Here is a 23,601-nt window from a genome sequence, read left to right as displayed (position 1 = left end):
CTGAGAAGCCAAGTTCTCAAATCCTTCACTGTACCTTTTTTTCTTCAACCATACTTTTATATTGGAGGGTTGCATTAGTATTCCAGAAGAACCTGCCTTGCAATTTATGCGCTTCTATCAAAGAGAATGTTTACAAACCTTTGGGCTTTCCTACTCTTGAAATCAAACGTTGTCAGCAAGGCCAGGTTCTTGGTCCATGGTGAAAAGCAGTGTGGCTGGTCTGCTGCCTGTCTGAATTAGCCTCCTGGAAACTGTTTCCTTGAATGTATATGGATGAACACAGAGTACTTGGAAAGGACAGAGGAGGAGTATCTAATCTGAGTGGAACAGAACAGAAATAATCAGGCAGGGCTTTATAGAGAACATGATATGCTTCTCGAAGGGTATTTGCCTCATCTGTACTCCATAGTTAGTTAGTTTTGTCCATTAGGGTAGATTGATAATAACTGAAGAGTTTAAAGCTAAATTGCTGACATCATTTGTATCTTTGAAATATAGGGACATTTCTTGGATTACTGTAATAATACTGTTACACACATTAAAAAAACAATAATTCTTCATTGTGTTATACCTTGTCCATATTCACATTTCTCATTATCCCCAACAATGTGTTTTGTAGCTAGTTTGTTCAAATCAGGATCCAGTTAGGAACCATTCATTACATTTAGTTTTATCTCTCAGTCTTTTTTTCTTCTTTTAAGTAGACTTTACTTTTTTCATATGAGGTCTTTTTTATGCTAAACGTTACTCTGTCTTTAGATACTCATCATGCTAATTTGTTGAAGAGACTTGTGGTACAGAATGACCTGCCTTCTGGTTTTTGTCTGATTGCTTCCTTTGGCACTAGTTTTAGTGTTCTCTGTATTTCCTGTAAACTGGGTGTTAGATGTATAGGTTTGATTTAATTCAGGTTAAACATTTTTTTGGCACAGATACTTAGGAGGTAACACGATGTTGCATTTCTTTAATCTATTGTTTTCTTTTTTTTTCTAGTAAATTTTGATTTATCCAATGTGACTGCTACTCCTAAAAAAGCCTTTATTTGCAGGAGGTAGGCAGTGGCATTGGATGGTAACGAATATTAAAAAAAATTACAAGTAGAAAAATATCACCGTGCATTATATCTAAGGTAAATGCTTTGTGTTACTTGATATGTGTGTATATATACACACACATCATACACGTTTGTATTTGTATGTACAGAGACACATATATACACAAACACATCGACACATACAGACATGATAGATTGCATATATACTGGATTGTGATGTAAGCCTTATTTTGTACTCTGGGTCCCATTCAGAAAAGTTTGACAGTCATTAGAGGAACTGACTCATTGTTTGTGAGCTATGCTGTATCTCTGCACCCCTTGGAGTGAGAACAGCTTATCAAGGTAAATTCCTATACCAAAGGTATAGACCACTATTTACTGTTCCACATATTGGGGAAACCATGTGTGATAATACAAATGAACCAACGGCTGTCATCAACCAAACTACATATTATGTATTGTTAAAAGTTCTTAAACATTCTCCTTTGAGTTTCCTAATTCATTTCAGGAAGGATTTAGTCCACTCCATCTTTATGTTGCTACTTGCAAACACTTTTGCTTTGCTAGTTCTTATAGTAGATCTTCATACATTTGTGGAAAGAAGTCCTCTTCAGATTTTGTTCTGCCTAGGTAAACCATTTCCCACCTGATGTCTCCATTTCTTGTCTGTGCTTTAGATAGATGGGCCACACGTGGCCATCCAAGTACCCTGGAAGGGTTTGGAGGCTCATAGACCTTTGTACTCTTCCTCCCCTTAACGTTCTTCATATGGAGTGGTCAGAAAGTAGCTCCTATGTTCCATAGAGTGTCAGGGGCTTATAATTAAAGAGAAGGAAGCCTTCAGTGATTAATATGGGAAATCCCTTAGCATTTCCACAGTCTGTTGATACCAATGAGTGTCTTGGGCTTTTCATCCAGCAGGAAATGGTGGACATTTTTTCCACATTAAGTGCTTCAAGCATGTCATACTGCAGAAATCCATTTGTATTTGTCTCTATCTCAGACTGTGGCTTAAAGAAATCATCCTGAGATATGATCCTGCAGTTTGGGAGATGTTTCTTAGTCAGTGTTATCTTCCTGCCATTTGTCACACCACTAATTCCAATGACAAATGTTTTCATAATTACTTTTGAAAATCACGTCTTCCTAAAGTTTCCAGGTGCCAGTTTGAGTCCTCCCAGGCAAAGCGGCAGAAATGCTGGCCAGGTGCATACCTGTCACTGACCCACCGCAACCCCCAAAGATTGCTAACTGTGAGGCTCACGGCCCCTCTTTCCACATCCTTACTGGGTCAGAGGTGGCCTAGATCTAATCGATTTTTTTTTTTTTATTTTGCTTTTCATTGTCTTTAATGCCAACTATACACAGTGGTACAACTATGATTCAACCCGTCAGTCACCAATCTTGGGTTTGGATAGTCATAACACTGGAGTATCTATCAGCTGCTCTTTTCCATTTTCTTTTGGGGATTTTTAGCTAGTCCTTTTTTGCCTTGTCTCTGATGTATTCTCTTACCTGATATATTGCCTGGTGTATCCTTCTACCCTTCCCTTCTTCTCTGACTTTTATGTTATGTATAAACAGTGCCAGTTCCAAGAGATCTTATTTTCTTCTTTGACAGAGAACATTGTGGCTCTTTTTTGTGACTTTATAAGAAAAGCTCAACTAAACTCTTTTTTATTTTTGTCTAAACTCTCCTTACTCCTCTTTTTTGTTAAATTGTATTTATTTGTTTTTAGATTTATTTTATTTTTTAAGTAAGCTCTACGTGGGACTTGAACTTAGAACCCTGAGATCAAGAGAGGTTAAGGTCTACCAGACTCCCCTCTCCTTACTCATCTTTACTAAGGTTTTACTTCTGATCCCGTGAAGAATGACTAGAGATGAGAGAGGCCCAGATTGGTCATTCTGGAAATCATAGTCAGATGGGGCATCTGAAAGTGGGAGGAGATTAGAAGAAAGATTAAATGCAACATAATTTCCTTCAGGATGTGAGTCCTTGTTGGTTATTTCCAATATCCTATGGTGAATGACCTTAGTGAGTGCTTTCTCTTGTGAAAATTATAATGCCTGTTGACATAATGAGGGAGCTTGTGGAAATGGAGAGAATTGATAAGAAGGCAAATAGTTCAAGTATTCCATCATGTTCTTTTGGGTGGGGAAGACGGTATTCTCTCATAATTTAGGAGCATGAGTACCTATGGAATTTTTGATTTATTCTTTCCACCTTGCAGTTAATATTAATAGCTTATTAGAAGTAAAAAAGGCTTCCCTGTATTTCCCTGCTATAGAGCTATCACTAGGAGTAGGAAAAATAATTATTGGAAAAAGCAATCTACGGTAGTCTCCCATTATCCACAGTTTTACTTTCCGCTGTCAACCTCAGTCGGAGAGCAGATGATTCTCCTTCTGACCATCCAGCATGTCTCATTTTAGTAGTAGCCTAATGTCACGTTGTAGTGCCTACAGCATTCACCTCACTTCGTCTCATTATGTAGGCATTTATCATTTCACATCACAAGAAAAAAGAATACAGTACAATACGATATTTTGAGAGAACACATTTATATAACTTTTATTACAGTATATTGTTTAATTGCTCTATTTTATTAGTTATTGTTAATCTCTTTGCCTCACTTCTAAAAAAATTATTTAAATTCAAGTTAGTTAACATACAGTGTAGTACTTACATATAACACCCATTGCTCATCCCAACAAGTGCCCTCCTTAATACTCATCATTTGTAAATTAAACTTTTTCATAGGTAAGTATGTATAGGAAAAAACGTATAGATAGGGTTCAGTATAATCCAGAGTTTCAGGCATCCACTGGGGGTCTCAGAACTATTCCCTATGGGTAAGTAAGGACTCTTTTATGATAAAGGACTTTAACTGATATAGGAACTATATTTATTCAGCATTTTTTTTTGTCTTGAATACTTCGGGCCATAGTGTGGTTAAGAGATTTTATTTCTTGGGGGGCGCCTGGGTGGCGCAGTCGGTTAAGCGTCCGACTTCAGCCAGGTCACGATCTCGCGGTCCGTGAGTTCGAGCCCCGCGTCGGGCTCTGGGCTGATGGCTCAGAGCCTGGAGCCTGTTTCCGATTCTGTGTCTCCCTCTCTCTCTGCCCCTCCCCCGTTCATGCTCTGTCTCTCTCTGTCCCAAAAATAAATAAACGTTGAAAAAAAAAAAAAAGATTTTATTTCTTGGGAAAATTTTCTCAGTACCATTCCATGAAATCTTTTCATGCAGAGGGTCTCAGTATGAATACATCCCTTGTTTGGGCAATATTTTTATTGCTATCATAGCCCATATGGAAATGGTTTTTATTTTCAAGTTACTACTAATTTTGTTTTTGGGGGAAATTTTGTCATATAGAAATAAGACAAATATTTGTAGCATGGGGATTATCTTTTGTTGTCTGTCTCTTTTAATAAAGAAAAGATCATCTCTTTTTGAGGAAACCATATTTCACTTAAGTTTCACTGCTTAACATCTTCTGAAAACAGGATATGTCTTCCACTTAATTGATGGTATGGTGGTTAATTGGCAATTTTTTTTTTCTTAGCTGTACATGAAGTAGTAGCAGGTCTTAACAACTAATGACATCCTGTGTTTGATAAAATTCAGATTACTCATGGTTTAGCCCCAGAAACAGTGAGGTAGTGCTGAGATTGGTAGACCGAGTTGAACAGCTCTGAGGAAGGGAGACACAGAATATTTGTTCTGTGTTGCCCTATGAAAAACTTTTTCATATTCTCATCTAAGTCTTAAAAGAATCAGGAGATTTTAAGGCCTTTAAACTAAACACAATAGTGAGCACCCATAATATAGGCTTCATTAAGAGGACTAAGGGAAATTCTAAACTGAAGTGAACTTTCTTGTCTTCTCACATCTGGTGGAAAGTACAGAGAATTCCCTTCTATATTTCCCCAGCAAGTTTCCCTTGTTATTAACATCCTGAGTTAGTGTGGTACATTTGTTTTAATTGATGAGCCAATATGGATACATTATTATTAACTACAGTCCTTAGATTACATTGGGTTTACTCTTTGTGTTGTACATTCTGCAGGTTTTAACAGATGTATAAGGAATCTATCTACCATTGTAGAATCATACAGAATAGTTTTGCTGCCCTAAAAATTCCCTATGCACTATTTATTTGTCTCTTCCTTTTCCTCCCCATTCCAACCTGGGCAACCCCTATGTTTTTTAATGTCTCCATAGTTTTGCCTTCTCCAGAATGTCACATAGTTGAAGTCCTACAGTAAGTAGACTTTTCAGACTGGATTGTTTCACTTGCAGTATTCTTTTAAGGTTCTTCCATGTCTTTTGTCACTTGATATCCTATTTCTTCTTGTTGTTGAATAATATTGCATTGTATGGATGTACCACACTTTGTATATCCATTTACCTACTGAAGGATAAACTTCTAGGTTCCAGCAGTTATGAATAACGAATTAGTTTTTTATAACACACAAAAATGTTCTAAAGTACCTCAGATCACTGAGGTAATTCAGTATCTTGAGACTGAAAGAAAAACTTTTTCACCTTTGTATGAAAAATTTCTAATTGAGTAGTAGGCTCAAAACAGTGCTTGACAAATGTGTGGAATGATTGAATATGAAAAAAGGAAAGGGGTATGGAAGAGAAGAAAGAGGGGAAAGATTGTATCATAAATTTGGATAATTTTTGGAAAATGAGATTTTGTAGAAATTCAGCTGGAAATTTGAACGGGGACCAAGATGCAAAGGGCTCTGAATTCAGAGCATGAGAACACTGCAGGACGCAAGTATCATCAAGCTGGCCCAGAAACCAGGTCATTAGACCTGTTTCAGCTGATTTGCAGTAAAATGGTAGGAGAAAGTAGGGTTTAGATTTTGGAAAAGAGTAAAAGAAAAAAAGCAAAACCCAGAAGGCTAGTTTTGTAAAATAAGGAAGTGGCCAGTTGGTGATCGTAGTGTAGAAGTTAGATAGTGACTACAGAAAGTTAATTGCACAGAATCTATGGATAGTGGTGTTTATTTTATGTTGTGTTATAATTTCTTTTTTGGGGGGTTATAATTTCTATTTAATAAAAATGTTACTAATGCGGGGATGTTATTTATTGGATTTGGGTCTCACTGAATATTTTGCTTATAGTTTTGGAAAATGTAAGGAAAATGGGAGACTAATAAGGTATAAAGTCATTTGAATTTCTTTTTTCTTTTTTTAATATTTATTTATTTTTGAGAGAGAGAGAGGGAGAATGAGCAGGGGAGGAGCAGAGAGAAAGGGAGACACAGAATCCGAAGCAGACTCCAGGCTCTGAGGTGTCAGCACAGAGCCCGACCTGGAGCTTGAACTCACGGAATGTGAGATCATGACCTGAGCTGAAGTTGGATGCTTAACTAACTGAGCCACCCAGGTGCCCCAAAAGTCATTTGAATTTCTAAAATATTTCTGTTTCAGAAATGCTATTTCAGTAAATTTGAAATACTAGTATGCCCCCAAGGGTCACTAACCAGCTTGAAATTGTGGAACTTTTAAACTCTAATCCTAATTCAAATAAAGATTTATCTGTTGAATTATGGTAATTCTTTTGTGATTTACTTCATTTGTCAAAAAGTTCAGTAATATTGTATATTTCATAGGGCTAACCAGTCACCTGTTTTGAGTGCCACATGCTGAATATTTTAGGGAAAACAATGGTGAATTAAACACTGCCTCTTTTTATATAGTGTCTATAAAATGTGGAAAAAATAACTAGGAAGGAGGAAAATGCATTAGATTATAAATGAAAGTCTTAATGAAAGGTGGAATTATTTTTGTTTGGGGTGAGCTATCATAAGTTTGTATACAGTTCCTGTCATTTAGGTTTTACCCTTAAAACTAGTTAAGAATTGAATTTGTGGGTACAGGACAGAAACAACATTGTGGAAAACAATTTATGTTCACTGACAAGAATTTGGGAAAGGACATGCAAGGCTGGAACCAGGTGATTAGGGTCAGATCGTGGAAAGCCATTAATGCCATAGTATTAAGGTGATTTTCTGTTACTTAAGTAAAAATAGGGAATAGTTTTCTGGGGCATGAATGAATAGCTAACAATATTAGATAGGAAAGAAGAGTTTTTTTCTTCCTAATTCTTTGTTTATAAAATATTTTAGAATTTTATATCTTTAAGATATGCACATTTTAATATATATATCTTATTATAGCTTCTTGCTCTGTCGTAAGCCAAAATATGTTCCCTGAAATGCCATATACAAAAAAAAACCTGCTGTAAGTTGGCTTTCACTTTTGTGTCCTACATCAGCATAAAGATGTTGTACTGTAATTATAGGCAGTATTTACTGAAATATCTTACAAATTTATGACCCTATTGATACTCTGAGATTTTGTTGGTTTTTAAATGGATATTTAATATACTTAGTTTCTTACCATTTTAAACTAAGTTGTTTTCTTTTTAATTTTTTTATATGTTTATTTCTTTTTGAGGGAGGAGAGAGAGACAGACAGTCGGAATGCAAGCAGGCGAGGGGCAGAGGGAGAGGGAGACACAAAATCTGAAGCAGACTCCAGGCTCTGAGCTGTCAGCACAGAGCCCTATGCGGGACTCGAACTCATGAACCACAAGATTATGACCTGAACTGAAGTTGGACGCTTAACCAACTGAGCCACCCAGGCTCCCCGGTTGTTTCTTTTTAAAATAATATATTTGCTTTCTTTGTTGTAGAACTGTGGCTGCTGAAGTCAGGAAGCAGATCTCTGGACAATACAGTGGTTCTCCCCAACTGCTCAAAAACCTCAACATTGTTGGTAATATATCCCATCATACCACAGTAAGTAGCATATTTAAAATATGGGATGTTACTGGTGTGTTACTGACGAGGCCATGACAAAATAGTGGAAAGACAAGACCAATGGATTTTGGGTTCCATCAGTAGTCTCATAAACTTACTTGTTGCTACCCCTGTCTTTCCTGAAATTTGAGTTGGAGAATAATGTTAGGAAGTGTGATACAGGTGTTAATTTCTGAGTCAACTTTGAAACTTTACATTCAGGATTTATCAACTCTGGAACTTTATAGGTAAGACTTCCCAGATCCAAGTTGATTCATTACAGGAACCTTTAGGAATCTGTTCTAGAAATAGTTACTGAAGGCAGCATTAGATAAATATGTGGATTTGTAGTATTGTATGTCCCCTTTAATAGAAGGGAATATACAATTATTGAATCATTGCCTTAACCAGGTGCTATGTCAGAGACATAAACATGTTTTTTTCTTTTTTTAAAGTTTTATTTATTTATTTTGAGGGTGAAAGGGGGAGAGGGGCAGGGAGAGAGGGAGAAAGAGAATCCCAAGCAGTCTCTATGCTGTCAGTATAGAGCCTGATGGCCTCCGTCTCACAAACTGAGATCATGACCTGAGCCAGAATCAATAGTTGGATGCTTAACCCACTGAGCCACCCAGGTGGCCCTAAACGTGGGTTTTCTTATTAAGGAAACTGGCATGTGGATAATCAATTTTGATAAAAAATGGATACTTATTAGAGTAAGAATATAAATTAAAACTATGCCTCTATTTGTCAAAAATTAAAAAAGTAGTTAAGAGTGACTTTTGGGGGCACCTGGGTGGCTCAGTCGGTTGAGCGTCTGACTTCAGCTCAGGTCATGACCTTGCAGTTCGGAGTTTGAGCCCCGCATCGGGCTCTGTGCTGACAGCTCAGAGCCTGGAGCCTGCTTTGGATTCTGTGTCTCCCTCTCTTTCTGCCCCTCTCCCGCTCATGCTGTGTCTCTCTCTGTCTCTCTCTGTCTCTCTGTCTCTCTCTCTCTCTCTGTCAAAAATAAATAAACATCAAAAAAAAATTTTGGGGATGCCTGAGTGGCTCAGTCGGTTAAGCGTCAGACTTCAGCTCAGGTCATGATCTCACAGTCTGTGAGTTTGAGCCCCGCATAAGGCTCTGTGCTGACAGCTCAGAGCCTGGAGCCTGTTTCAGATTCTGTGTCTCTCTCTCTGCCCCTCCCCTGCTCATGCTCTGTCTCTCTCTGTCTCAAAAATAAATAAAAACATTAAAAAAAAAAAGTGACTTTGGTGGAATTATGTATTCACACATTTTTTTTTAAAGTTTATTTATTTTTTGGGGCGCCTGGGTGGCGCAGTCGGTTAAGCGTCCGACTTCAGCCAGGTCACGATCTCGCGGTCCGTGAGTTCGAGCCCCGCGTCAGGCTCTGTGCTGACAGCTCAGAGCCTGGAGCCCGTTTCAGATTCTGTGTCTCCCTCTCTCTCTGCCCCTCCCCTGTTCATGCTCTGTCTCTCTCTGTCTCAAAAATAAATAAACGTTAAAAAAAAAAAATTAAAGTTTATTTATTTTTGGAAGAGAGTGCGTGCATGTGTGTTCAAGCAGGGCAGGGGTAGAGAGAGAGAGGGAGACAGGATCCAAAGCACGCTCTGCGCTGACAGCAGAGCCCTATGCGGAACTGGAACTCAAAACCGTGAGATCATGACCTGACCTGACCTGAAGTCAGAGCCTTAACCGACTGAGCCACCCAGACGCCCTATTAACACTTCATTTAGGAACTAAACGGTACCAATTATTGAAAAAAGATGGTATGACAGAATATAACAGTTTGATTGCCTTGTAATGACATGTTTATAATGTTTGTGTTTTTAAAAGTTTTAAAGATGAAATTTAATAACAGTTACATGCTGATTGGAGAAACTTTAGAATATATGGATTTCTGGGTGATTTCAGTGTACATGGAGGTGATTCTTTTAATACCCTCTCAGAATCTTGAACTCCTTTTCTGTACTGATAACCTATGTCTCGTATCATACCTCAGCTACTCACTTCCATAGTCATACCTTAGATTTGGTCATTATAAATAATTTTAACCCCTTTGTAATCTCAGTTTTATGCTTCTTTGGCTACTACGTCTTATCTTTCTTGCTCTCTTGTTTTGGAATCCTGACTCCCAGCTGTCTTTCACCCCCACCAGAATCTAGAATCCATGATTCTACTAACTTTTTCCTGCCCCTCACCTTTCGATGTTTTCTTTTCTTTCCTTACCAAACTTAAATTATTTGTTGATCGTCATAATTACTCTCTTGCATATACATACCCTTGAATTCCTTAACTTCTCATGTCATCAGCACACCCAGAAGTGCTTTTCAAATACAGCTCTCTGCTTGTTTCATACCTGCACTTAGCTGAGTGTGGCTCGAGAAAACACAATCCCATTGACTGGTCTCAGTTTATGACCACTCACTTACGTTGGCTTTAACATTTCCAGGCAAATAGTATATTTTCCTAGTCCATTCATTCTCCTACTGTTTTAGTTGACTTATTTCATGCCTCCTTCTCTTAACCCCTAATTGCTGATTCCCATTTTCACTCCTAGGATGACTTGGCTTCATATTGCACTTGTGAAAATTGAAACAGTCAGAAAAGAACTTCCACATACTCCTACCAGCATTTGTGTTCACCGATTGTCATCTGTACCCATGTAGTCTACCTGTTTACTTGTTACTCTAGATGAACCACTAGTGAACAAGTGGAGGGATTAGTTAATCCCTACTTCTCTGTTATTCAAATATAATACTTTAAGAATTCTCCCTTCTCTTTTATCACTTTTGCTCTTTATTTTCCTGAACATTCCCATCAGTATACAAACATACTATTATTTCTCCCATGAAAAAAAATCCTGCTTTTTTGCCCTACATTTCTACCTGTCCCCAGCCTCCAGTATATCTTTGCTCTTCTTTGCAACACAGTTCCTTCAAAGGGTTGTCAGAGCTTGATGACTGCAATTTTTCTTCTTGCATTCTCACTGGTAAAGTACTTTTTTAAACTATGAGAATCTTTAAACATACACAGAAATAGACTAGTGTAGACATTGTTATTTTCTTACTTAACCACAATGCTGTTATCACACTTAACAAAATTAACAGTAATTCCTTGGTATCATCTTATATACAGTACATGCTAAAGTTCTTTGATTATCTCATAAATATCTTCATAGTTGGTTTATTCAAATGGAGATCCACATAAAATTTATAGATGGATTTTGGTCTTAGATCACTTGTGTTAAAACCAAACCAAAAACAAACAAAGCATTTTCTCCCTCCCCCAACAACTACGACTACTACTACTACTACTACTTCTTCTCCTCCTCCTCCTTCTTCTTCTTCTTCTTCTTCTCCTTCTTCTTCATCTTCTTCTCCTTCTTCTTCATCTTCTTCTTTAAGTTTTTAATTTTTATTTATTTATTTTTTTTGAGAGAGAGAAAGAGAGAGAGCAAAGTGGGGAGGGTCAGAGAGAGAGGTAGAGAGAAATCCCAAGCAGGCTCTGGAGTGTCAGTGTAGAGCCTTTTGTGGGACTCGAACTCATGAACTGTGAGATCTTGACCTGAGCCAAAACCAAGAGTCAGATCCTTAACTGACTGAGACACTCAGGTGCCCCTGCCTCCCCCAGCTTCTAACTTTGATTTTATGCCATTGACTTGAGAAAATCAAATTAGTTGTCTTATAGAATTGCCTGCCTTTCGGATTTTATGTTTGCTTTTTTGTAGACTTGTTTCTGTATCATTTCCTGTAACTGATTAGATTCTGGTTCAACCTTTTTGAAATTTCTTCCCTTATAGACTCGTTCTTCTATCTTCTATATTTCCTATAACTGATTAGATTCTGTTTTTTTTTTTAACAACCTTATTGAGTTTTAATTCACATACCAAACAATTCACCCATTTAATTGACAAAATCAGTGGATTTAATATACTCACAGAAATGTGCAACCATCTCCACAGTCAATTCAGAACATTTTCATCACCTCAAAAAGAAACTCTTCAGTTTATCACCCTTGTATCCTCCTCTGCCCCAGCCCAAAACAATCTCTGATCAAATACCAGAACTTTTGATGGTGTACCAGAAAGGATTGAAAGAGATCTTAACACTAAATATGTCAAATTCCAACACAATGATTGTTGAAATAAGACAATATCTTAACATTGCCTGTGAGAGGTTTTGTAGTGTTTCACTATTGCTTCTTATCACCCTTTAACCCTAGGTATTGCCCAGCCACTTTCTTTTATAAAATCATGTTGCAGTCTCTTGCCTTGGGTCAGTGAATACAGGATCTTTCCTTGGAGCCTTGCAAAATAATTTACAATTGTAATCAGCTCATCACCATATTCCAAGACTAACCCAAGCATCTGTCTCTGCTGGGCATCAGAAAGAAGGGAGATAGTTGTATCAAAAATAAATTTGTTTCCATGATCCAAGTCTAGGGGTAGGGGTAGGGTAAGGAGGCCCCTACCCTAAGACTTAACTCTTGATATGGCTGGTCATTCTTTGAGGGGAGATTAATTCTGAATTAGACATATGCAAGGAATCCCAAATTTTGTCTTTATTTTCGATGAATAGTCGTTTGTGACACTTTGAATCCTGAAAGGTGTGCTGCCCTGCAAATAATACCTGGGCAGAGAAGCATTGACTTAAAAAGATTAAAAAAAAGGTTCACTTAAATCTGTCTGTCTGTGTGTCTTTATATCTGTCTATCTATCTATCTTTTTGTATAGTATCTATTTGTATTGTGGTAAACTATACATAACATAAAATTGATCATTTTAACCATTTCTAGGTATACAATTCAGTGGCATTAAGCACATTCACAATGTTGTGCAATTATCACCACTATTACTACTATCCATTGCCAGAAATTTTTCATTATCCCAAGCTGGCACCTCGTACTCATGAAATAATAACTCCCTGCTTCCCTCTCTTTCCAGTCCTCAGTTATATTTATTCTATTTCTGTCTCTATAAATTTATCTCCTCTATGTACCACGTAAAGTACCATCACATGATATTTGTCTTTTTGTCTCTGGTGTATTTCACTCAGCAATGCTTCAAAGTTTCATCCATGTTAAGACTGAAGAATATACCATTTTATGTGTATATCACATTTTGTTTATCCATTCATCTGTTGATGAACATTGGGTTGTTTGCACCTTTTGGCTGTTGGTAGTATTGCTGCTATGAATACGAGCATACAAGTAATCTGAATCTTGATTTGCAATTTTTGGGTGGAGTACATAGACATGGAATTAGTAGATCATATGGTAATTCTCTTTTTTGGTATGATATTTTGGGAACATTCAAATGGCTTCCAATTTCTTTATATCCTCTCCTGCACTTGTTTTCCAATGATGGATATGAACTAGTATCTTGTGTTTTTGGTTGCATTTCCCTGATCCCACAAATTTTATTATGTATTTTCATTTAGTTCAGTATATTTTTTAAATTTCACTTTTCAGACTTGTGTGACTCATAGGTTATTTGGAAGTGTATTATTTAGTTTCTAAGTGTTTGGAGATTTTCCTGTTATCTTTCTGTTGCTAATTTCTAATTTGATTATGTTATGGTCAGAGAATACACTCTGATTTCAGGTCTTTTAAATTTGTTGAGGTTGGTTTTATGCCTCAGGATATGGTCTGTCTTGGTATATACTTTTTTGGGCTTTTTTTTTTTTTTATGTTTATTTATTCTGTGAGAGAGACAGCAAGTAGGGGAGGGGCTGAGGGAGAGGGATAGGAGAATCTCTCCTGGGGCTCAATCTCATGACCTTGAGATCAGGACCTGAGCTGAAATCAAGAGTCAGACACTTAACTGACTGAGCCATGCAGGCACCTCTATGCTTTTTGTTTTTGTTTTTGTTTTTTCAATGTTTATTTATTTTTGGGACAGAGAGAGACAGAGCATGAATGGGGGAGGGGCAGAGAGAGAGGGAGACACAGAATCGGAAACAGGCTCCAGGCTCTGAGCCGTCAGCCCAGAGCCTGACGTGGGGCTCGAACCCACGGGCCGCGAGATTGTGACCTGGCTGAAGTCGGACGCTTAACCAACTGCGCCACCCAGGTGCCCCGCTTTTTGGGGTTTTGAAAAGAGTGTTTATTCTGTTGTTATCGGGTAGACTGGTCTATAAATGTCAGTTAAATCCTGTTAGTTGATGTTGCTGTTGAGTTTTACCATATCCTTCTTGGTTTTCTCTTTGGTTGTCTATCAGTTGTCGAGAGAGAGATGTCTTGAAGTTTCCAGTTATAATTGTAGATATGTCTTATTTTTCCTTTCAGTTCTGTTAGTTTTTATTTCACATAATTTATAGTTATTTAGTACATACACCTTTAAGATTGCTGTGTCTTCATGTTGGATCATAGCTATTATCATCAGATAATGTCCTCCCCCCCTTTTTAAAGTTTATTTACTTATGTTGAGAAAGAGAGAAAGAGAGCGGGCACAAGGAAGGGAGGGTCAGAGAGAGAGAGAGGGAGAGAAAGAATCCCAAGCAGGCTCTGTGCTCCATTCTGCAAACTGAGATCATGACCTGAGCTGAGATCAAGAGACGCTTAACTGACTGGGCTACCCAGGCACCCTGGTAATGGCCCTTTTTATATACTACTTTGCTTTGCTTTGCTTTGAAGTCTACTTAACTGATGCTAATACAGTGACTTCTGCTTTCTTTTGATTAATGTCGGTATGGTATATTTTTTTCCATTCCCCTATTTTAACTTCCTTATATTGTCTTATTTGAAGTGAATATTTTGTACACCATACAGGTGGGTCATGTTTTAAAACTCATTCTGTTATTCTCTTTTGATTGGTGTATGTAGATCATTTACATTTAATGTTGTTATTCTGCTAGGGCTTTAGTCTGCCATTTTAACTTTTGTTTGTTCTCTCTGTTTTTTGTTTTTCTGTTTTTTTTTTAATCTTCCTGTGGGTTACCTGAACATTTTTTATAATTCCATTTTGATTTATCTGTAGTGTTATTGATTGCGTATCTTTGTATAGCCTTAATGGTTGCTTAAGATATTATATGCACATAATTTAATCACAAAACTGGTATTGACATTTTACCAATTTAGGTGAAGTCTAGAAATTTTATGTACCTTTCCATCCCTTTACCTTTATTGTACTATATGTAGACCTCCTTAGATAAGCAGTAAGAGGAAGAAGTGCCTTGTAAGAGGAAGAAGTGCCTTGTTATTACTGCATATGAGTAGTCCCTATGTGGTCTCCACTGACACTGTGGGGGTGGAAGGCTCATACCTCCCAGGAGGTATGAAAATCTTAGTTCCCTCCTCTGATTTCTGTGATACCATGCTTGGTGAGGAGTGTTGGATGCCTTGTTACAGCTTTGTGAGGGTGAAGTCTAGCTTTCCACTTGGCCTTGCTTGTGTAGATAGGGTGGGTCCACAGTTTTTCACATTGTGTTTGGCTGCAGTAGAGTGACTATTGTCTAAAACTTTTCTATTTTGCTTTGTTGCCCCTTTCTTGGTCCTTTGGCTGGGAAGAACAGGATTTTGTTGGGGCTTCCGCTAACCCCAGCTTGCATCATCTTTTTTGGTGTTTCTGGTTTGTGAGCTTTTCTAGCTACAAGTCTGGAGTACATAAGGCAAAAAGAAATTTTAGGTAACCCACTGTTGTGCCATTCCTTGCATTCCAAGATCCCTGCTGATTTGCCTTTTTCTCTACCTTTTAGAGTCTTGAAAAAAATGTTTATTTTAGAAAGAGAAAAAGAGACAGACAGACAGGGTATGAGCAGGGGAGGGGAAAAAAGTGAGAGGGAGACACAGAAGCTGAAGCAGACTCCCGGCTCTGAGCCGTCAGCACAGAGTCTAATGTGGGGCTCGAACCCACGAACCATGAGATCATTACCTGAGCTGAAGTCAGAAGCTTTTAACCAACTGAGCCACTCAGGGGCCCCATACAGTCTTTTTTTTTTTTTTTTTTTTTTTTTTTCAGTTTATTTATTCCGAGATAGACTGTGCATGAATAGGGGAGGGGCAGAGAGAGAGGGAAAGAGAGAGAATCCCAAGCAGGCTCCGCACTGCCAGCACAGAGACCAACACTGGGCTCAAACTCATGAAACTGTGAGATTATGACCTGAGCCGAAACCAGGAGTCGGACGTGTAACTGACTGAGCCAGTCAGCTGCCCTTGGAGTCTTCTGATGTTTATTTTATATAGACTGTCCAGGATTTGTAGTTTTAATTAGTGGGAAGAATAGGGAAAAATATGTCTACTCCATCTGCCAGGAAGTGGAAGTGTGTCTTTTGTGACTTTGAGTGTTTAACACTTTTTTATGTGCTAACTGGCCATTCCTCTATCTTCCTTTGTGAATGTCTTATCAGCTTTTCTCCCCCATTTGAGAGGTGGTTTGTTCTGTTATTATTGAGATGTAGGACTTCTTTTTTTTTTTATACTAAAAAAAATTTTTTTTAATGTTTATTTATTTTTGAGAGAGAGAGAGAGACAGAGCATGAACAGGGGAGGGTCAGAGAGAGAGGGAGATGCAAAATCCGAAGCAGTCTCCAGGCTCCGATCTGTTAGCACAGAGCCCGACATGGGGCCGAACTCACAAACTGTGAGATCATGACCTGAGCCGAAGTCGGAAGCTCAACCAACTGAGCCACCCAGGCGCCCCGAGATGTAGGACTTCTTCATATATTCTAGACACCAATCTCTTGTTAAATAAGTTTTGTGAATATTTTCTCTCAGTGGGGCTTGTCTGTTCATTTTCTTAATTGTCTTTAGATATATCAGATTTTTCTTTTATGATTATTTCTATGTCGTGTCTAAGAAACTTTTGCTTACTCCCAAATCATGAAGATGTTCTCCTATGTTTCCTTCTAGCAGTTTTATGGTTTTAGTATTTATATTTATGTCTATGATCCATCTCAGTTTGAGTATATTGTGATGTAAGGATGGAGATTCATTCCCCCCAATATAGATATCCAGTTTTTTCAGCAATTTGGTTGAAAAATATTCCATTTCCCTATTGAATTGCTTCTTTCCCTGTATTAAGAACACCATGATAGTATATTATGTACTTGAGAGAATAGGTATAGGTAAGATAGGATCCTTATGAGAAAAAACCCCTGAATTTAAGAACTTGAAGACCCCCCCCCCCCCGCTTTTTTTAAGTAGACTCCATGCCCAATCTGGGGCTTGAACTCACAACCCTGAGATTGAGAGTTGCCTGCTCTACCAACTGAGCCAGCTAGGCACCCCTTGAAGACGCATTTTAAAAATTTGCTCTGTCATTTGTGGCTCCTTTATTTTCAGGAGTTTGACTTCTTTGAGCACAAATGCCTTTATTTCTAGAATTGAAATACTGATTATCTCTAGCTTACAGGGTTTAGGAGAGTTTGAATGAAAACACATGTAATGATAATAATAGCTACTGTCTTTGAGTGTTTATGATATGCTAGTTATTTATTGTTTTACTTAACTGTCTTTAAAATGTTGCTTTACCTGTTGCTAGTTGTTCAGTCCAAAGCAGCATAGATTAATGCACCTCTATTTAGTAACATATACCTGCAAGTCTCAGTGTTTTTATCCAGTTGAACATCCTGTGAAATTACATGTTCATATTTTCATTGTTCTACAACTGCACATTTGTTATATAATTCTTCATGGTTTTGCTTGAAAATTTTTTCTTGTATCAGATAGGAAGTAGAGTATCTTATTAAAAAGTATAATTTCATTGTGGCTAAGGAATTCCGAGAATATTCTATTATTGCTAATAGATACTTTTACTATTAGTTTCCTGTGGCTGCTGGAACAAATTACCACAAACTGTGTGGCTTAAAACAACAGAAGTTTATTCTCTCACAGTACTGGAGTCCAGATCCTGATATCAGTGGGCAGAAATCAAGGTTTTGGTGAAGTTATATACACTCCCTTCAGAGGCTTCCTTCAGAATCAGTTCCTTGCCTCATTCAGATTTTGGTGGCTGCTTGAGGCCGTATCACTTCTGTCTAAGGCCAGAATCTTCAAATTTCTCTTTGCTGTGTCTTCATATGGCTTTCTCCTCTGTGTGGTCCAAATAGCCTCTGTCTTCATATGAAGATATATATGATTGCACTTAGGACCCACTCATATAGTCCAGAATAATATCCCCATTTTAAGATCCTTAATCATATTTTCAAATACCCTTTTATTTGTATTTATTTTTTATTTTTTGTCATCTAAGGTCCATGGGTTGGGATGTGGAGATCTTTGGAGGACCATTTTCAGCCTACCACAGACTGATTTATGTAGTTTTACTAGAATGATTAACAATAACAACCAATAAGGTAAAAGCGCTGCTTAGAAACTTAGCAATGACAATTTCAAAGATATAAAAAACAAAAAAAGAATCCTTCTGAAGAGCATTTTGTCACTGTATTCTAAAACTGTTAATTATCTTTACCAATTTTATGTGAGGGGAATGGGCAAAATCTAAGCCAGAAGATTATAGTATGACCCAAACAATAAACAAGTAGAAGGTGGCCAACACTTTGTGGTTTCTTTAGTGCATCTGGCTGAACTTCTGCTGACATTTTATTTTACCCTCTTTTTTTTTTATGTTTATTTTTGAGAGACAGAGCATGAGTGAGGGAGGGGCAGAGTGAGAGGGGAACAGAGGATCTGAAGCAGGCTCTGCGCAGACAGTGGCAAGCCCCATGCCAGGGTCAAACTTACCAACCGTGAGATCGTGACCTGAGCTGAAGTCAGATGCTCAACTGACTGAGCTACCCAAGTACCCATTATTATATTTTTAAAAATGTTTATTTATTTATTTTGAGAGAGACACAGTGTGTGTGTATGCATGCACGTGTGTGAGTGGGGGAGGGGCAGAGAGAGAGCGAGCCCAAACGGGATCCGAGCTGTCAGCACAGAGTCCATTATGGGGCTCGATCTCAGAAACTGTGAGTTCATGACCTGAGCTGAAAACAAGAGTCTGGTGCTTAATAGACTGAGCCACCCAGGTGCCCCTCTGCTGACATTTTAGAAGTAACGTTTAGAAATGACTACAAAAATGTGTATTTTTTAAAATAATAAATTTCTTTTGCTTGAAGTGTAAAATTTTCACATCCACCTCTTCTTTTCTACTCACCTCTCACACCCACCCCTCTTTATAAAATAGGTGCCCCTTACTGAAGCAGTGGATCCGGTGGATTTGGAAGAATACCTCATTACTCATCCTTTAGCTGTGGATTCTGGGCCTTTAAGGGATTTGATTGAATTCCCTCCAGATGACATTGAAGTTGTTTATAGTCCTAGGGACTGTAGAACCCTTGTTTCAGCTGTACCTGAAGAAAGGTAAGGAGACATATACCTATTTTTGATTTTAGTGTAACTGGAAAGATTACCTTTCTTGATTTTACTTGGGTCATATTTCTTGTGGTGGTGGTGTTTCCTGTTATATGACCATGAACTGCAGCAACCAAATTCACAGACATCAATGCTTTCCTTACTAAATTACTAATGTATTTTCTTTTTTGAAATAGTGAAATGGATCCACATGTTAGAGATTGTATAAGAAGTTATACAGAAGACTGGGCAATTGTGATCAGAAAGTAAGTCATATATTTATTATAACATTAAAAAATACTGAGTAGGATGTATAAATGTATTAAAGTAGATTAATAATAATTATGAGACCTGGAGCACCTGGGTGGCTTAGTTGGTTGAGCTTCTGACTTCAGCTCAGGTCATAATCTCCTGGTTCATGAATTCAAGCCCCACATTGGGCTTGCTGCTGTCAATGCAGACCCTCCTCTGTCCCTCTTCAGACCCTCCTCTGTCCCTCTCCCACTTGCTCTCTCTCAAACATAAATAAAACTTAAAAAAAAAAAATTATGAGACCTGAAAATTCATTTGAAAAAACAGTTGAAGAAGCAAGAAGAACCTTTTGTTTATAGATATGTTCTGCTTAGGAGTTCTGCAATTACTGCTGCTTACTTCACTTACTTTTCTTGTAAAACAATATGTTTGTCAGTAGTATTTCTGTATTACCATAGGTCATTAATAACTAATAATATATAATTATAATAACTTATAGTCTAATTCTTTTGGGAATTCATGGGTAGGTATTGATGAATAATTTGTATTTCTCAAAAAGAATCCAGTTTGTTGAAACTTAAATAGTTAAGTTAAATTGAATAGCCTGTTTTCTAGATCAAGCTGTTTGAAAGGCCTCTACCCTTTATTAACTAAATATTTATAGATCCTTGACCTGTATGTCTAATCAGGTAAATATTTAAAAAAAATAATGTTTTGTTCTCCCACAAAGTTTATTTTTCTAATGGATGGTGTTTGAGATATCAAATCAGATTAAGAAATAAAAGTTTCCTTTGCTAATTTTAATTTGCATAATTAAAAGTCATCCTACTGAAAATTCTTAGCCTTATTTTATTTTTCTAAAGGAAATATAATGACTGAAGTAGTGGAGAATTCTGTTATGACATAGTTTTCAAAAATGAAGTTATCTGTGCTAACTTGTACTAGCAACAGTGATGTATCCTTTGCTTATTGTTTTGTCCTTATGGCTGCTGTCTTATTTCACTGGGTTTAATATTATGTTAAGCATCACTTGGGGATACTGCTGACATGCTTTTTAGTTTTAGTGTGACCTAATAAAAGCCAGTCTGTTACCTTTTATAAAGAAGAGCTGTTTTTATGAACTTACAATTTTGATAAGGATTTCAATAACTAGATTTATTAGTGAATAAAACTGTTTCTCTGTCAAATAACTCAAAAATCTTTACTTCTATGCATGTATGTTGAAAACTTCTAATCAGAAATCTTAATATAATATACACATTAATCTCAGAATCATGGAATCTGCTACTTAACTCTCATCATGGGGTGCTGACCTTGGTTTAGACAAAGAGGTAAGGTAGTTAACATTTTTGGGTACTTACTATGTGTAGGGCATTTTATTGGGCACTTTATCTCAGTTAAGTTTCCAACAGATAAGATTGTTCAGGCTCAGAGCAGTTAAGTAATGTCTTTGAGGTCCCACAACCAGAAAATAGGATAGCCAAGATTAGAAGCTAGGAGCATCAGATTCTAATGCTTACATTTTTTCTGTTACATCAGATATTATTTATTATTGGCGGTATAGTAAATGGCAAAGGGGGTACTTTTATTGGACTACAAGTTTTAAAGTATCCCTGAAAGATAGAAGATAGGTGTGATTGGAACATAAGAGGAAACCATAATGCAGAATAATCTAAGGAGAAGATATATGAAGAAGCCTTGGTAGCACTTTAAGCTCAGAAACAGTGAATTGAGGCAATGGAAGGGAGACCTCGGGCAACTGTTTGACATTCGGTTACTTTGAAATCCCCTGTACCCTGTTTATACAGGCGTGGCTGCTGCAGAGGTATCTGCCTCATTTTTAGAGCATCTATTATGGGTCTTGAGCTGTTAATATAGTGGCCAGGGTGGGCATGCCATGGAAGAAGAAGGAACCCTTCATACCCGGAAAAGTAGATACTGCCAGATTCTGCCTGGCAGCATGATTTGCTTCTTCTCCACAACCACTGGATATGGGGTGAGCAAGGCAGATACAGTATTTCCAGACAGATATGAGGTTATAAATTTAAAAATGAACACAGAACCCAAAATTGCCAACTATTTGATGAAGATCAGCATGCTTCAAAAGAATTATCAAACTACAAATAACAGAACTAACAATTGAAAGTTGGCAATAGAGCGGCGCCTGGGTGGCTCAGTGAGTTGAATGTCCACCTTCAGCTCAGGTCATGATCTCACGGCTCGTAAGTGTGAGCCCTGCACCGGGCTCTGTGCTGACAGCTCAGAGCCTGGTGCCTGCTTTGGATTCTGTGTCCATCTCTCTGCTCCTCCCCTGCTCGTGCACTGTCTCTCTTTCTCTCTCTCAAATATAAATAAACATTAAAACATATATATATCCTCAAGGAGACATGAAAGGATATGGTAATCGTGTAAAAATCAACTAGTTATCTTTGGAAATTAATATTTTATTCAGCGAAAACATATAAAAAACTCAGCAGATGGTCTTATTGGCAAAGTGGACATCATGACCAAAGGGTGGAATAGTAAGCCAAAAGGTATGGTGGAGGTAACTCTTATGGAGAAAAAAAACGTAGGGTAAGGGGGATGGGGAGAGCCAAGAAGAGGGGCTGAATTTCCTACTTTGTAGAACTAATCAGAAGAGACCTTACTAATAAGGTGAATTTGAGCCAAGACCTGAAGGGAGTAAGGAAGTGAGCCCTTTGGATTTCAGGAATGTATTAGGCAGAGGGGAGAACAGCATATGCAAAGGCTCCATACTGGAAGCGTGCTAGGGGTGTTCAAAGAATAGCAAAGAGGTCAATGTGACTGGAATAGAATAAATGAGGGAGAGAATGCTGAGATATGAGGTCATAACAATGGTGGTGTGTGTATGGGGTTGGATGGGTAATCCTGTAGGGCCTTATCATAGCAACCAGCCGGAGGTCAGAGTGTTAATTTATAAGAGTATTGTTTGGGGCACCTGGGTGGCTCAGCTGGTTAAGCATCTGACTCTTAGTTTCGGCTCAGGTCATGATCTCATAGTTCATGAGTTCCAGCCCCGTGTTGCGCTCTGCGTTGACAGCATAGAGCTTGCTTGGGTCTCTCTCTCTCTCTCTCTCTCTCTCTCTCTCTCTCTCTCTCTCTCTCAAAATAAATAAATAAACTTAAAAAAAAAGCTTTAAGAAAAAAGAGTATTGATCATGAATCATGTCATTCTCAGCTCTTTTGAATTTTATACTGTCAATTAATTTTTTAGGACATAAAGGAGGCAGAATGCAACACATTTCTTTTATTAGAGCAGCTTGGACATGCAACTTCACAAATTAAGGCACTTTAAAAATTTCATGAAAGAGTAAAACATCTGCTTTTGAGTAATACCTTTTATGTTATTACACTGAATATTGTTATTTTAGTTCTTCCAGAGGAAAATGCTGTCTTTTATTTTGTGATTATGCAGTGATATGATCGTGTAGCTGCTATTTTAATATCTTTAGCAACAAGACACAATATGAATGATTCATGTCAAGTGTGATTCCTTACTATTTCATAAATTCACTGGTGGCAAAAACCATATCATCCTCTGGTAATCATAATTGTTTTTGCTCCAATTAAAATTTTCCCCAGTTGGGCTATATGGAGTGTGGAACAGTAATTGCTCTTGGATCTTGGTGTCTGTTGAATGCTCTTGGATATTGGGTTTTTAGGCAAGAAGGTTACATTAATTTCAGAGTTATTCTAAGTCTAATACATATATTACGTAACATATATTGTTATGTAGAATGTTACGTAGAATATATTGTTAGACTTAGAATGTATTAGACTTAGAACAATATATGTTACGTAATATATGTATGCAGTGGTGGAGATCTTGCTGTTTTCATTTTAAAAGTCTGCAGCCTTAGGGGCACCCGGGTGGCTCAGTCGGTTGAGCATCCAACTTCGGCTCAGGTCATGATCTCCCTGTTCCTGAGTTTAAACCTGTGTCAGCTCAGAGCCTAGAGCCTGTTTCAAATTCTTTGTCTCCCTCTCTCTCTCTGACCTTCCCCCACTTGCACTCTGTCTCTCACTCTCTCAAAAATAAAAATAAACATTAAAAACATTTTTTTAAAGTCTGCAGTTTTGGCTTGTTTAAGATCATTTATACATAATGAGATATAGGAACTTTTTTGGCAATTTGAAATTTTAAGATTCAGTGCTT

At 37.6% G+C, this 23,601-nt stretch overlaps 1 protein-coding gene across 9 annotated transcripts in view; it reads left to right on the top strand.

Moving 5' to 3' along the window:
- Positions 1-23,601, top strand: part of DOCK7 (dedicator of cytokinesis 7) — a 227,551-nt gene that overhangs the window by 18,026 nt on the left and 185,924 nt on the right. For all 9 annotated transcript variants that reach the window (XM_045035944.1, XM_045035942.1, XM_045035945.1 and 6 more), the window contains exons 2-4: positions 7,772-7,877; positions 19,006-19,181; positions 19,370-19,438. In XM_045035944.1, the coding sequence (XP_044891879.1) occupies positions 7,772-7,877; positions 19,006-19,181; positions 19,370-19,438 (351 nt within the window). The remainder of the gene's footprint in view (positions 1-7,771; positions 7,878-19,005; positions 19,182-19,369; positions 19,439-23,601) is intronic.

Source organism: Felis catus, chromosome C1 (assembly GCF_018350175.1).
Source record: "Felis catus isolate Fca126 chromosome C1, F.catus_Fca126_mat1.0, whole genome shotgun sequence".
Classification (NCBI taxonomy): Eukaryota; Metazoa; Chordata; class Mammalia; order Carnivora; family Felidae; genus Felis; species Felis catus.
Note: the sequence above shows the minus strand (reverse complement) of the source record. Positions and strands in the feature narration are given on the sequence as shown.